Source organism: Protopterus annectens, chromosome 6.part0 (assembly GCF_019279795.1).
Source record: "Protopterus annectens isolate FY-2018-M chromosome 6.part0, PAN1.0, whole genome shotgun sequence".
Classification (NCBI taxonomy): Eukaryota; Metazoa; Chordata; order Ceratodontiformes; family Protopteridae; genus Protopterus; species Protopterus annectens.
The window spans coordinates 413,229,111-413,244,798 of NC_056737.1; the positions used below are offsets into that span (position 1 = coordinate 413,229,111).

Genomic DNA, 15,688 nt, shown 5'->3' on the forward strand with positions numbered 1-15,688 from the left:
TTAGTTTTTTAAAGTAATTAAATGGTTGTAGAATGTCCTCTAATTCTTTTGACCTTTCCCCATCCATCCATCCATACAGCCATCCATCCAGCCATCCATCCACAACCAATTTTTCCCACTTTTTGCACATGAGATTAGAGTGCCACTTCCTGACTTTAGACAGTCATCTAGAGCCATAGCTTCATTCTTTATTAATTTTATTTGACTGGTTTTATTAATGAGTCTAGATTTGTTAGCTAATCTGTGCATAGCTTTTGGAGTAGAAGCATAAGAACTTAACCACATCTTTTCTACAGCCAGTTCAGTTTTCTGTGTTAAAATGATTTTCTATTAAATTTGTTATATCATTAACTATTTTAATCTTGTCTTTATTACCCTTTTGAATTTTAAATTTTTCATTAAATAATCTATTTTGTAATTTTATATTTTCATATTATCCTTTAATTTTCTTAGACCAGTATTATTTAATTTTTGATAACTATAAAATTTAAAGTAATCCAAAAGAATAACTTAACTGACCAAATTGTAAGGCACATGTATTCCTTTATCTCTAAATAATCTTTAAAATCAGGCAGTTTCATTAGATAAGCTGGTATCCTTGTTACAGGCAAATTTATACCACTTCAAGATGAAAGATTAAAGAATTATGGTCAGAAATCAGACAAAAGAATAAAAGTGACTCATCGTATTCGACAATAAATCTGAAAAAATATTATCTCGTCAGTTTTTGTCTCTGTTCCATAAGTAAATGAAGAGTGTATATTAAAGTTACATGTTACAGTTAAACTGGATTTCATATTAGATGATATAATATCTAAGTAATTTCCAGCTACGTTTTGCTCTGGTGTCAGGGATCCAGTATAGGTTCATAAGTTCATAGATAAGTACAAGGCTAGCTGCTCTTGAGGGCCATTTTAAGCCTAGCCATTTTCCCTTTTTGTGCTTGAGTTAACCTATCCCATTTGGTTAGAGAGTGGCCTTACGCCTTCTCATGTTCAATAATTATATAGCACCTCTAATGAGAATAACTAGTAACATACCATAGAAATTTGGAGGGGACCCATGCTGGAATAAACCATTTAAGAGCTGCCTTTGTCCATTAGTAGTATAGGGCCAATCCTGGGGTGAATTTTCTGTTTCTTATACATAGATCCTGGTTGTCATGAATATACACAGGGATGAACTTTGTTTTGGATATAGATGGGAAGTCTGCAACAATATGAGTGATGGAACTATCCCTACTGGCTTTTTCAGTGTTATTACAAGAGCATCTGAATCAGTTAATCTTAATCTACTTTCAGACAAACTCAGCCAATTTAATTTTGATACCAATGGTATACAATGATTCCAAAGTTGCCTTACAGGTAGAACCTTTCAGGCTTATTCCAAAAACTCCTTCTTTAATAATGGTAGTCTAAGTACTAGAGTTCCACAGGTCATGGTATTGGGTCCCCTACTATTTTCTAATTGTATTAATACCCTCACTTTTGACTTCTTTGGATATTTTATGTATGCTGATGATCTGCTACTTACTTAAGCAAGTAGAACATATAAACAGCTCCAATCAAATCTATGTACCAACTTCTCAGACCTGTGTACAGAGTCCAGTACTTAAAGGCTTCTAATCAATCTACAAAATTGCTAATGTGCTGTTTGTCATGCCTCAGAGGCTAACTTCACTGCCACAAGTATTTACTAAAAAATAACAAAGGCAATGCTATGTGCAATGAAACAGAACAAAAATACCTAGGCCTCACTCTGGATCCATCACTAATCTTTACAGTACAGTCTGACACCATCATTAACAAATTGCTAGCTCGCTTTAAATTGTGCTGCACGGTATCCAACCTTGTCTGAGTTCCAACACATACAACCATTGCTATGAATATCCTTCCTCTTAAGTTAGAATGTAGGCTACCTTTATTAGATCTGCACTCTTTATACAACACTAAAAGACTTCAGATAGTTAAAAGCAAAATTTATAGATTCCTATTGGTAACAGATCCACCCACATGCACCACTGAGATATGTAAAATGGCTCTGAATGGTTTCCAGTGCAAAATAAGGCAACACTTTGAACACTGTTTTTTAAAATTATCGAGCTTATCTATTATCCTCCACTGAAGGTAAAGCTACCTTTTTGAAATCAGAATTTTCAGAAAGAGGATGTGAATCTTGATCTCTCCAAGTTATGTTTTGAAACAAGTCATAGGTCAAAAAGCCTTTTTCTAGGCTATAACCAGCAACTTGGAACCATCTTCCAAATTATTTTAAAAATAACTAACACTGGATGCCTTTAAAGTATCACCTGCTTAAGGAAGCCATGTTCGCTTGCTTTCATGACAATGGTTGCAGTATTAGGCAATATGTATAATTTGTAATGCTTATCTATTTTAATGCTTACCTTCAGTCAGTTACTGTGGAATTTGGACTTATCTGCTCTTTATTGTATTGAGTGTAGTATTTAAGCTGAAAATTGTGAACTAAAATGTCATGTGTTTCACATTTATTTTCTGTACTGCTGTTTTGTGAACCATAATATGTAGCTCAGGTTGTGGCTGAAAAGGGTTAACAGACCAGCTCACCTACCCAGTAAACAAATAGAATTAAACAAATACATTAACATGCTGTAGTCTTTTGCTTATTTATTTAGTTGGTTAAGTAGTTAAACATTTATTCAATGAGCAAGTGGACTGGTTCATAGATCCATTGCAACCATGACCCAGGCCACAAAGACAAAAGTAAATACAATATATATGGATAATTTAATGTACACAATTAACCAGCATGTGTTTAGGAAGGAGGAAACTGTAGTACCCAGAGAAAAATATCTTGACGGAGAACATGCAGACTCCACATACATGGTAAACAGAAATCAGAATTGAACCCTGGAGTTGTAAGGCAGAAATCTTACACTGAGCTACCATGCTGTGGGTGCCTGAAAGCATGTGATGCTTTTAGAGGATAGGAGTCAACATCTGTATTGGTGCCAGGCATACGTACTTTAATAGATTACTTGTTAACCCAGCAAAATAGGTAAACCCAGTAGTCACAAGTGTCAATCCCAGCGGCAACCTATGAGGATTAAATGATTTGATCCACATCATAAAGTTTACAAGTGGAGATAGATGGGTGGATGGGTGGGTGGATGGGATAGGTGGATTCAAACTCAGGTCTAAAAGATGTAGCTTGTTAGTAGCTCATATCCTTAACAGTGTGTGCAAGTTGATGGATACCTAAGGCATTATCCATCCATTTATTACCAGGTTATGAAATTATCAGTTTCTCTATTGTTATTTGTTAAATAAAATCAATAATTCAATACACAGGAGGTTCAGATTCATAAGTTTACTAGTGTACATCAGGAGGCAAAAAACGTACAAGTACAGAATTTTGTCTGACGTGAAACAGGAAGCACACAATTTTATATAGGTTTAACATTTAAGCTATGCCCACCTTACTGACGTGATATGTCACAGGGCATCTACATCACTTTAGCTTACAGTCTTCTATTCATAAAGCTGTTGATGCTGTATATTTAAAAAAAAACTTTTCCTCTAGATACAATACGGCCTTGCTATCCAGCTGGTCAGACATAATGTCTTTCTGTAAAGTTACTTCTTCAAGGTTTCATATCAGTTTGAATACAATAGCAGATTCAGTCTTTTAATAATCTTCTTTGTTCTCTGTTACACTTTCCTACCAGCTGCGTGCTTATCTCAATAACACATATACAAGGCCAAATCATTCCAACAGGAAAGAGCAAAAGATTTCATTATTTCACACATTTAATTTCCTGACCCAGCAGATAACCACTTGTGAAAAGCATAAACATTAAAACTTGCTAAGCTAGCATCTGCCAGGGTCGAAGGTCAGCTTTGCTTCAAGCCACACTGCAGTTTCAAAACTACTTACATTTACACATGAATGAATCCTCTCTACTATATGATTAATAGAATAAAATTCATTATATACTACTTTGCTTTTAAACTAGCATTTCTCATGTATTCAAATACACATTTTCTAACATTTCCCCCCCTATTAATACTTTTTATTCTATTTTGAAGTATGCATAGTGTCATTTCATCTCCTAACCTTTTCCACTTAGGATTTTCAGCTAGGTGAGTCATTCAATCTATACTTCAGAAAAAATGTCATCTGAGATCAATCTTTCAATCTCAATATCTTGGTACAAAGTTTCAGTAACAGATACATCAATAAAATCTTTGATTAATCTTTTCATGCAGGGAATTCCACAGCAAACACATGCTCCTATTAGGAGTATACCCACACAAATGGCAATCAGAATATTCATTAGGATGGAACCCCACCCCCCAAATAGATTCTGGAAAAAGTCCGTCAGTGGGTTTGGGCCTGGTTCAGTCATGGCTGATACTTGCTGAATTACCTCTAGGTGATTATTGATTTCATGCCTGTTATCTGGTATGTACGCACAGCATTCTTCTTTGATAAGCGCGCATGTACCACCTCTCGCCACTAGGGTGAAGTCAAGAGCCATTCGATTTTGTAGCACAACAGTTCTCATTGCATTCAGTTCATCAGTCACCAGTTCTAGGGCAGAAAAAGTTGCATTACTCATTACTTCGAGAAGTTTCAACAACTTCCTCAGCTCCCAGATCGATTTGACTGCTCCATAGGCTGGGAATATTCCTGCCCAGGATATAACACTGTCACTCAAGTCCATATGAGTCAATTTGCTTTTATCTTTCACGGCATTATGATCTTTCCAGTCAGCTTCGATCTTTCCGACTGGATTCACAGGTTTTTCAACTGGACCTTCAGGTTTTCGAGCTGCTTCTCTCACGTTTCGTATCTTACCCAAAGGTAATTCTGCAGTATGTCTTATTGCGAGAACCAAATAGCCCACAAACAACTGGCGGACCAATTCTCAGGTAACCATTTATATGCCTTTTTCCCACAAATAAAATAACAGTTTTCTACTTTAGTACTAATACGCATCAGCCCTGCATGAAACATTTTCTGATCTATAACTGACAATTGTTTAAACAAAACTGGATTTTTGCGAATGTCATTCATAGTTGTTTTCAATGAGTTCAAATACGAGTCATAATTAGTATTGCAAAAAGTATTGCTATTACCATTCTTAATATAACATCGGTAAGATATGGTTATATTACAATTGCTCCAGCCCACCTGGAGGGTATCATTTTTATAAAAACATACAACTCCTTTTTGCGTGACAGGTAAAAATAAAGCTATTTTGTCCTGTGATCTCACAGTTCCTGTATCGAAAATTAAATTCTCCCAAGTCTCATTTATCCCCAAAGGGACAGCGGACATTATCAGTCCTCCATATGCTGTTGGTATAGCTGTACAAACCCAGCAATTTGAAATGTTCATAGTCTCTGCATATACACATTTCATGGCTAGGTATGTGTTAAAATTTGGATGCCAGTCTATAGACGTTTCATCACGCCTTCCCACTTTCACTTGTGTGGTTGTGTGTAAGATAAACCACAACAAGAGGAAAATTGTCATAATTACAGTCAATAAATGTACACTCAACAAAATGATTATGCAACATCTCTGGGGTTGATCTAAATTTCTATTTGCTTTGTTTTTGGCCATCTCGGTCTGGTTGTGTATCAGTCACAAAGTTTTTATCAAGTTGAAAGTTCTTTACCGGTTTACAATGTGTCAAATGAACCCAGGACGTCCTCTCGGCCACTCTAACTGCAGTAGGCGTTGCCAACAGAACCTGGTATGGTCCCTCCCACTTTGGATTCTCCCAATTCTTCCTTTTCGCCACTTTCAGCCAAACATACGTCCCCGGGGCCAAGACTGCTTCCACCGGTCTGGTCTGTTCCTTATCTGAAAAAGAGTTAAACTGCAAAACAGATTTATTTGTTAACAGTTTCCTCATATAACTAGCTAATGAACTGTCAGCCTCTTGCTCTGCAGGCATGAGAGCTTTCCACTGAGGCACATAATATGCTCTCCCAAAAACCATTTCAGAGGGAGTCAAACCCTTTACATTTGGAACCGTTCTCATACTCAGCAGTGCTAAAGGCAGACAGTGTATCCAATTCTTTTGGGTCTCCTCAACTAGCTTCCTAAGCTTACTTTTGAGGGTACCATTGTACCTTTCCACCAGTCCTGCTGACTGTGGGTGGTAAGCACAATGGTTCTTTAAGGAGATACCAAAAAATCTCCCAAGTTGCTGAATTGTCTGGTTTACGAAATGTGTGCCGTTATCACTATAAATCCTTTCCGGAATGCCAAATCTAGGGATTACTTCTTTTATCAGGGCTTTCGCCACTGTTGCTGCATCCGGGTTTTTGGTTGGAAAAGCTTCTACCCATTTAGAAAACATGTCTACAATAACGAAACAAAACTTTTTCCCTTCACATTTATTCAATTCTATGAAATCCATACAAATAGTATGGAACGGATACGGTGGTATAGGAAAACTTCCTTGCTTGGTTTTAAATGCCCCTTGTGCATGATGCTTGTTACAAGTATGACAAGCTGCACAACATTTTTTTGTGTAGTTTGTGTATCCATATGTTTGGACTATTCGATTTACTAACTGTACCATCCCCCCTGTTGAGACATGGCACTGCCCATGGCTCAACAAAGCTGCATATCTAAATAAATTAGACGGCAATATCGGTTTTCTTTCTTTCTTTGGAAATGTACAGTCCATTCTCAAGAATTGCACCTTGTTTTACCCATTTTTGTTTTACTGCTTTTGTAGTAAGCATCTGCATTGTTTTTAACATGTCTAAATCTAAAATTTCAGAGGGTTGTAATTCCTCATTCAAAAGTAAAGTTTCTGAGTCTGAGGCCACTTGCTTTGCAGCTGCATCAGCTTGTGCATTGCCTTTTGAAATCTTATCCTGCTGTTTCGTATGAGCTACACATTTACAAATAGCTACTTTGGTAGGTAACTGAATAGATTCTAATAATTCCAAAATAAATTGCGCATGATTAATAGATTTCCCACTAGATGTTATCATTCCTCTATTTTTCCATTGTTGTGCAAATACATGTACTGTAGAAAAAGCATACTGACTATCAGTATATATGTTTACACACTTGTTTTTCGCTAAAGTACATGCCCTCGTCAGAGCTATCAGTTCTGCTGCTTGTGCAGATAAGTTATGTGGTAAGGATTGGGCTTCTAGAATTTCAATGTCTGTAACTACTGCATACCCCACCAGATTCTTCCCTGTAGGACCCCTTCTGCATGAGCCGTCCACGTAATATGTCACCTCGGCATTATCCAAGGGGTATCTGTGAGAGCCTGTCTAGGTAAAGCTAACTGTTCAATTTCCTGCAGGCAGCTGTGTGGTGTGCCCTCCACAGGAGTTGGAAGTAATGTTGATGGATTTAATGTCGTACATCATTCAATTGTCATATGAGGTTGGCTCAGCAGTATAGTCATACATGAAAGATGTCTAGCAGGAGAAAGGTATGCCACTTTTTCTTGCAGTAAAATTATTGCAACTGCATGAGGCACTCTCAATGTGAGAGGGTGGAATAACACCACTGAGGCTGAAGCCTGTACTGCCATTGCGGCTGCAACTACTGCTTGTACACAGTGAGGCAAAGATCACGCCACTGGGTCTAACTGTGATGAATAGTAGGCTATGGGGTGTTGCTTGTCCCCATGTTGTTGCGTCAATACTGACGTCATATAACCTTGCTTACAATCTATGGTCTGAAAAAACCATTTGTGATCATTTGGAAGTCCTAAAACTAATGAAGAAGCTATCAACTGCTTCAACCTGCAGAAAGCCATTTCTGCTTCGGTTGTCCATTGTAAAATATCTTGTGCTGCCATTGGTGTCTTATATATCAAGTCAGTCAGTGGAGCAGATTTCAAAGCATAATTTGGTATCCAGCTCCGGCAGAAATTAGTTGTACCCAAGAAAGACATCATTTCCTTCTTGGTTGCTGGTTTAGGTGCTTGCAAAATTGCTGTTTTTCTTTCCTCATCTAGTATTCTACTTTCATTGGATATTACATATCCCAAGTATCTAACTTGTTTTCTCCAAAGTTGTAACTTACTTTTGTTTACTTTGTGTCCTTGTGTTGCTAAAAATTTCAATAATGCCACAGTATCTTCCCTGCACTGTTGCTGGGTGGGGGGTGCTAGCAAGATGTCATCTACATAAAGTAGAATTTGACTACCACCCGGTGGGGTAAACCTTGCCAGGTTGCTAGCCATTTCTTGTGCAAATATTGTTGGGCTCTCACAATATCCCTGTGGTAGTCAAGTATACGTATACCTATTACCCTGAAATGTAAATGAAAACCAATATTGACTATCAGGATGTATAGGTATTGAATAGAAAGCATTGCTAATATCTACCACAGAGAAATACTTCTGTTGCGGTTCTAAATCGTTTAACAAAGTATGTGGGTCTGGCACCATAGGTGCTCTAGGTATTACTGCATTATTTACAGCTTGTAAATCTTGTACCATCCACCATTCCCCATTCGCTTTTTTAACAGGAAATAGGGGTGTGTTACATGGTGAATCAGGAGATTCTACCAGTACTCCTTCTTTGAGTAATGCTGCTATTATAGGCTTAATTCCTATTTCTGCATCCTTTCTCAAAGGGTATTGTCTTTTCTGTGGTCTAAAAGCTGACTTTGGGGTAATTGTAACTGTTCCTGCTGTTCAAATGAGTCCTACATCTGACTTGCCTGTTGACCAAAGAGTTGTTGAAATTTCACATAAGGCCTTTTCTTCTTCTTCTAATAAAAATGCTAATCAGCTGTCCTCGCTAGATTGCAAGTGTACAGCTGGATGTGTCTGTCAACCAATTCAGTTTTTGTTTTTGTATCCCTTGTTCTGATAGTTCTAAATCAGTCTGTTTCTCCCATCTTGTTACTTTTTCTCCTAAGTCTGCCCATTTGACACTTTTATTCTTTGTCAAGCTGACATGTGGTAATCGATTTGATCTATATAATGCAAGGAATTCTTGAGGTAATGAACAGCTGACTACACTGTTCCCCTCAGTATCCCAGTACAAAATACGCAATACTAGTCTAGTTGCACGATTTCTGAATAATTCTTGCTCATATTCTCTATCAGGTCCTGGTGTAGTACAGTAGTATAGAGTACAGTGTAACAAATGCTGTCGATCAGTGTCAAGGGAGGGGGCTTTACTGATGGCTACGTTCATCAGTTCCTCAGTTACTGCCCCTGGACCAGTCGTGACTAGGTCCTGGCTGTACCAGTAAAAAGTTTCACCCTCCGATCGCACTACAAAGGTATCCATTTGTCTCTGTGCCTCCATACCTTGTACAGTTGGAACTACTGCTATGCCAAATATTTGCATAAGGTCTCTGCCCAATAGGTTTACTGGACACTTTGCAGAAACAACAATTTTACTTCTCTGGGTCATTACTGAAACAGGGTCAGTTATTGCTATATCATGGGAAAGTGGTTCTCTGTATAGCTGTCCATTTGCGGCTTTTACTAGTATATAATCAGGTGATTCAGAATGTTCTGGTAACTTGGAGGGGTGTATCAAAGTCCGTAACGCTCCTGAGTCACATAGGAATTTGACTTCCCTTCCCTCCACCAGAAGTGTAACTTCCAGTTTTGTATCTGCTAAGTAGAGCTCTAAGCTCAATAATGCTAAGTCCAAAATGTCACTTTCTTCATCCTCCATATCTACTTGCACTTCCTCAACTCCTTCTATCACATTTACATTTGTTTTCTGTTTATTAACTTTTCTTGATGATTTCTGACTTTCACATGATGTATCTTCACTATCATATAGTCAGTCCTCATCTCCCTTATCTTCTGAAATTACCTTTTTGTTTTGCCTACAATCCCTTGCTAGATGTCCCTTTTTCCCGCACTTGAAGCATTCACCTCTCTTTTTTCTCTCTTCAAAATCTTCTGATCGTTTGTCAGACTGTTTGTTTCCCTGGGTATTTTTCTTGCCCTTTTTACCTGACTGTAATACAAATACTTCAGCTCCGTCTTCAGCAGTGAAGACTTGCACCTTCTTTTTCTTTTTACTATTAAAATGTCTTTCAGCATGTCTAGCGTATTCAAGTAAGGCTTGTAGCCTCCCTGTTCGATGGTCTATCATATGCTTCGTAATGAAGCTACTAATAGGTGCAATGCAACCTTTCAAAAATGCATTTTTTAATTGTTGTTCATACGGGGAATCATTCGTTTGGTTCTCAGGAACCGACATACCATTATGATTATTAAAACATTCTAATAATCTAGCATAGTACCCATCAATTGTCCCATTTTCCTGTTGTATGCATTGATTAATGCAAGTCCAGTCTGCTCTAGGTTTCCATTTCTCAGAGATTCGGTCTGTCAGACCTTTCACTCTGTTGTCTAACTCTGCGTCACTATGTGGGAGTGGTCTAAGCTCTGCATTACGAGGATTCCAGGTGCCACAAATCATGTGCCAATCTGGACCTATAATTTGTCTTGCTACTTTTCCTACTTCTTCCCCATTCAAGTGGTAACTCAATCTCATGCCTTGTAAATCTTCTAAAAATTTCGTAAAATTAACTTTCGGATGGGGAATTCCCTCAGTAGCCTTCCGGATATCCTCCGGTGTCCATAGTCTATATACTAAGAGTGTTGGGTCCTGCCCTTCCTGTCCTGCCTGAGGATTTGGAACTTCTATAAGTGGGCATATTTCTTCTTCACTCTCATCCTGTAGGTTTCTCTCTATTTGATATAATTCTGTGTCCCTATGTGTTTTACGTGTTCGGGACCTAGTTTCAATAGGATCTCTAACAAATGGTTGTGGTCTTGCTGAAACTTCAGGATAACGTGGAGGCAGACCAGCCTGTCCACTCGCTTCATATCCTGAAAAGGGTAAGGGAGTGGGCAAGGGAGGAGGAGTAGGAGCTGTTGCTATTATCAAGTTATTATCCTCTTTGTCTAAAAATAATGTTTTTGAATTTTTAAGCTTCTGTTCTCTACGACTTGCTTCCTCAATCCACCTGTGTGCTTGAGGAATGCCTAGTTCGCGTTGCTTTTTTGCCTGACCTCCCGCATCAGATTTAAGCTGTTTAAGGAGTTTAACTAGTGAAGTTTTATCTAGTTTACCATCAAATTCATATTTGTTAACCCATTTTGTATAATACCTAACGTTATCGGAACATTGTGATTGCATGTATTTTGCTTCTTCGGTTAGGGGCGGATCTCGCGATGTTTTAGTGCACTGATTACCCATGCCAAAGAAAATGTTACGTAACCCTTTTTTATCACGTGATATCAAATTCTCAGTTCCTGTTTGCAGTGTATCTAGAATGACTGCCTACCTTATTCTGTTACCCTGATTTATGACCAAATATACAGTACTTCCTTTTGTCCCTGATCTGCAAAACAAATCTTGACAACAATATACTGTAACCTAGTCCCTGATCTAAAACAGAAAAAAAGGCAAATTCTTCCTACCTGAGCCTCCGGTATTGAACTGTCCAATGTCCACTCTTCGGCCACAGATCAGAAAGTGGCCAGCCACTTTAAACGACAATTCAGTCGGAGGTCTTTTCACCCAAGAAGAACCATTTCGGTAACTTCTCCTGCGCAGTATTCGACCACCGGTAGACTCTGATCTGCAGCTGTTTGAGGGAATTTTCCGGCTCAGAAGGACCAAACTGTTAAATAAAATCAAGAATTCAATACACAGGAGGTTCAGATTCATAAGTTTACTAGTGTACACCAGGAGGCAAAAAACATACAAGTACATTATTTTGTCTGACATGAAACAGGAAGCACACAATTTTATATAGGTTTAACATTTAAGCTATGCCCACCTTACTGACGTGATATGTCACAGGGCATCTACATCACTTTAGCTTACAGTCTTCTATTCATAAAGTTGTTGATGCTGTATATTTAAAAAAAAAACTTTTCCTCTAGATACAATACGGCCTTGCTATCCAGCTGGTCAGACATAATGTCTTTCTGTAAAGTTACTTCTTCAAGGTTTCATATCAGTTCGAATACAATAGCAGATTCAGTCTTTTAATAATCTTCTTTGTTCTCTGTTACACTTTCCTACCAGCTGCGTGCTTATCTCAATAACACATATACAAGGCCAAATCATTACAACAGGAAAGAGCAGAAGATTTCATTATTTCACACATTTAATTTCCTGACCCAGCAGATAATCACTTGTGAAAAGCATAAACATTAAAACTTGCTAAGCTAGCATCTGCCAGGGTCGAAGGTCAGCTTTGCTTCAAGCCACACTGCAGTTTCAAAACTACTTACATTTACACATGAATTAATCCTCTCTACTATATGATTAATAGAATAAAATGCATTATATACTACTTTGCTTTTAAACTAGCATTTCTCGTATTCAAATACACATTTTTCTAACATTATTGATAATGTAGCCATATTATAGATTGTGCCATTACTTGCAGAACCACATAATATCAAAGTAAAAACGGTGCAAAACAAAACACGTTAGGGGATAATTTCTGGTGCAAATAGGGATTAGTCCACAGTTGTAGTACCTCAGAGTATTCCTGTTACTCTGAGATTCAGCAGTCCTGGAATTAGTCTATGTAAATTGCATGGTTTACATCATAAGTAAGAGTTTCAGCTGAAATATAACAGTCTTTGCTGTATTCATTTTTCCTAGAGGTATGCCATTTTAAAACTATACTAAACGTCTCTAAAGACATAACTGGCTGATCAAAACATTCCCTGTTCATTGCTACAGAGGCTGCTAAAAGAAAAGGCAGTTATTTTCTCTGTAATTTTTTAAATGTTTCAACTCCTTTTTTTAATTTTAATCAAATGTTGGATAAACAAAAATAATCTGTTTAGAGCCTAGAAGCAAATGAGGGGTCAGAAACAGAGCATTAGCGACCTACTTTGGAGTATTTTAGAGTCATTCTTAGAAGGTGAACCCTCCTTAGGTCATCTGAAATAAAAAGAAAAGTCAAGTTTCAGTGAAAAAAGAAGAATTTAAGAAGACATAAAGGATTGTTATACTAGAATTTGCATGAACCTTTAAAATGGAAGGAATGAAGAAAAAAATATCATTCTTGTGGTATGAAAAAGTACGTAACAGACCATAAGGAATTTTCTGTAAACATCCTTAAGTCCAGATGTATATTGCATTTCTCTGTATATTGTTATGTAAAAGTACGTAAAGATACTTAGAAATTATATTATGGTCATTTTGGTCTAGCTCCATGTTGTAGCTAGAGCTCTAATATTTATAGAAGTGTAAAGGAAAGGCTTTTTGCTTTGACTGATTTTAAAACTCTGATATTTTATGCTGTTATTAATTTCACTCAGATACACATCATTACAACAACAGAACTCTTACCTTCTTTCCCTTTCATTTATAGATGTAGTCTTTAGTAAAATTAAGGCAGTTTAAACATTTCCAACACGAACAGAGGTAAAGAGAGCAAATTTGATCATATACTGTTAAATGTAAAGCTGACAAATTGTTTCTTTTAAAAAACACTTTAAATAGATACAAATCAAGATTAACAGTATATGTTTTTAGAAGGCATTTGCTTAGCTTTGTGTAGTCTTCCTTCATTTTAGCACAGATTGTCTTATTTTAATTCTATTTATGACAACTTGTCAATGTTTGCTTTTCACAGAGAAGATTCATGCAGAAAATGTAATATGTCACTTGTAAATGATGCAGGAAATGGCCATGGGCAAAACAGTCCACCCTTTTTTTGAAAAGCACACTTTTAAAAAAGATTTGTATGAAAGTGACACATTTCATTATTTTTCTCTGAAGGTGAAAGTGTTGAAGAAAATGCTAGTGTAGTAGTAAAGTTGTTAATTCGCCGTCCAGAATGTTTTGGTCCAGCTCTAAGAGGAGAAGGTGGGAACGGCTTGTTGGCAGCCATGAATGAGGCCATCAAAATTTCAGAAGATCCAGCACTTGACCTTCCAACTATTCCCCCTGGGTACCATAGGCAAACGTAAGGAAACACATTTGTCTTTCTTTTATAATATGAATCATCACTTTGTGGTTTTGATATTCTACCCTCCCTGCAAAATAAAAAAATTACTGTAACTGACAAACCATGACTTTGACAATGACTAGATACTGAAATGACAACTACAAAAAGACTTCAGAAATTTAATTACTTAAGTTTTGAAATTTCTTCTGAATTTTCAGGAGTGCAGAAGATGACGAAGAAGATGAAATAGTACATATGGGTAATGCAATAATGTCATTTTATTCGGCTCTGATTGACCTGCTTGGACGTTGTGCACCAGAGATGCATGTAAGTACACAGGACACTTTGATGCCCTGATTTTGTAATGTATCAGCAGGTGAACAGTGACTGCTTACAAAAGTTAAGTTAGAAATATATATATATATTTAGAATTTAGTAAAATCTGATGCTACAAGTACAGCTTTAATAGAAATATAACTAAGAACCATTTTTGTCATAGCTACTGCATGCATTCTGAATGGAAAAAGGAGAAAAGAGGAGTTATCTCTCTTTACAAATATTGATTTCATGGAATAATAAACTCATACATTATAGTGCCTAAGGTGTGGCTTCCTTTATGTATTCTTTTGGACCCTCATTTACAGGATGCTGTGCCATTTCGGTGTACCACAAAGAAGATACACAGCATATTCCCCAGTCAGCAATTAAAAGACTGCTACAAATATCGTAACCTACATAATTTTCTGATACCAGTCAGCACCTTGGATTGTCCGAGAAGTCAACAGCTTTGATATACTTAAATGCTGTATGTCTGGAGACATACCTGCAAAGCTTTTTTTGTGTGTTTCCCTGTGGTTTATGTGAGATTACTTAAATCCTGAATTACAGGATCACAGTTTGCTGAAATTAAATAGTTGAACTGACACATCATTGAATCAGGCACCTGCACATAAGTGCAAATTGTTTTTCCAGAAGGTAACCCTTCTTGCACCCTCATTTTAAACAATGTATTCATAATATCCTTACTATTTAACTGTTCCAACTCTGAAGTCATACACCCTAAAAAAGGACAAAACCTTGCCCATCTTCAAAACTAGCCCAGACTTGTCTGCAGCTGCCAAATTTGAGGAAGGGCCAAACTAAGTAGTTTATTATAGCAATAACCCACGCCTGGGTGTGGGTAATGCTGGATTTACCCACGGTTGGCGAGGTTTGACCAAACAAAGCCAACTGTGGGTAAATACAGCATTACACCAGAAATGGGTTATTGCTATTATACCATGACATTATTTAAGAAAAGAAACTATTACTTTTCTTAAATAATGGCATAGTATAATGCCTGTTTACTGCCCTTCCGCAGATGTCTGGCATCGCGGCAGTTCTGATGTACTGCGCCTGCGCGGTACATCAGAGCTGTGGAAAAACAGCGGAGATAGCAAGATCTCCGTTGCCTTTTACTGTTTTAAGCTATGTTAAATGGGTTTAACATAGCGAGACAGTTAAAATAAGCAACGGAGATGTCCGTTGCTTATTTTAAACTGTCTCGCTATGTTAAACCCATTTAACATAGCAACAGTAAAAAGCAACGGAGATCTTGCTTTCTCCATTGCTTTTTTAAAACCTGTCTCGCTATGTTAAATGGGTTTAGCATAGTGAGACAGCTTAATAACAAGCGGAGATCTCCGTTGCTTATTTTAAAGCTGTCTCGCTATGTTAAACCCATTTAACATAGCGAACAGTTTAAAAGTAGAGT

The 15,688-nt window shown here is 37.3% G+C and overlaps 1 protein-coding gene across 1 annotated transcript in view; it reads left to right on the forward strand.

The window, feature by feature from the left end:
- Nucleotides 1-15,688, forward strand: part of RYR3 (ryanodine receptor 3) — a 3,250,282-nt gene that overhangs the window by 2,188,418 nt on the left and 1,046,176 nt on the right. The window contains exons 44-45 of the mRNA XM_044074157.1: nucleotides 13,767-13,953; nucleotides 14,154-14,262. Coding sequence (XP_043930092.1) covers nucleotides 13,767-13,953; nucleotides 14,154-14,262 — 296 coding nt within the window. The remainder of the gene's footprint in view (nucleotides 1-13,766; nucleotides 13,954-14,153; nucleotides 14,263-15,688) is intronic.